This window comes from Penaeus monodon, chromosome 25, assembly GCF_015228065.2.
Source record: "Penaeus monodon isolate SGIC_2016 chromosome 25, NSTDA_Pmon_1, whole genome shotgun sequence".
Taxonomy (NCBI): domain Eukaryota; kingdom Metazoa; phylum Arthropoda; class Malacostraca; order Decapoda; family Penaeidae; genus Penaeus; species Penaeus monodon.
The window spans coordinates 21089872-21090283 of record NC_051410.1 but is presented as its reverse complement, the minus strand read 5'-3'; the positions used below and the strand labels follow the sequence as shown (position 1 = coordinate 21090283).

The 412-nt window shown below is 56.1% G+C and overlaps 1 protein-coding gene across 1 annotated transcript in view; it reads right to left on the bottom strand.

Moving 5' to 3' along the window:
- LOC119589348 (organic cation transporter protein-like) overlaps window positions 1-412 on the bottom strand; it is a gene marked incomplete in the record, with an annotated part of 79660 nt that overhangs the window by 33006 nt on the left and 46242 nt on the right. Inside the window, 1 exon segment of the mRNA XM_037937968.1 lies at window positions 89-257. Coding sequence (XP_037793896.1) covers window positions 89-257 — 169 coding nt within the window.

Genomic DNA, 412 nt, shown 5'->3' with positions numbered 1-412 from the left:
TGAGAGGGGACTGAATGGGTGAGTATGCGAGATATAAAAAACAACAGCAAAAGAACAGCCACTTGAACCCAAGCCCTCAGGCACTCACAGCAGCATCGGCAGGAAGAGCAGGCAGGGCAGGGAGGTCGTGACACTGAGCCAGCGCCAGTCCCGCAGAAGGTAGCCGTAGCCCCCGAGGGCGATGACGGTGAGGGCATACGGTAGGAAGATTAGGACGCCGACGGCCGTCCTGTACTTCGGTTCGTTCACCTCCATGGCTGCGGCAGAGGCGCGGGGGGGGGGGGGGAGTTGTGAGGACGCAACGAGGGACAAGAGAAGGATAATGTGAGTAATAGATAGCTGGATAATAGATATCGAGGGATATATGGAAAATACTTACGTGTGCCGTTGCTAGTTCGCGATAGTCGTCAGC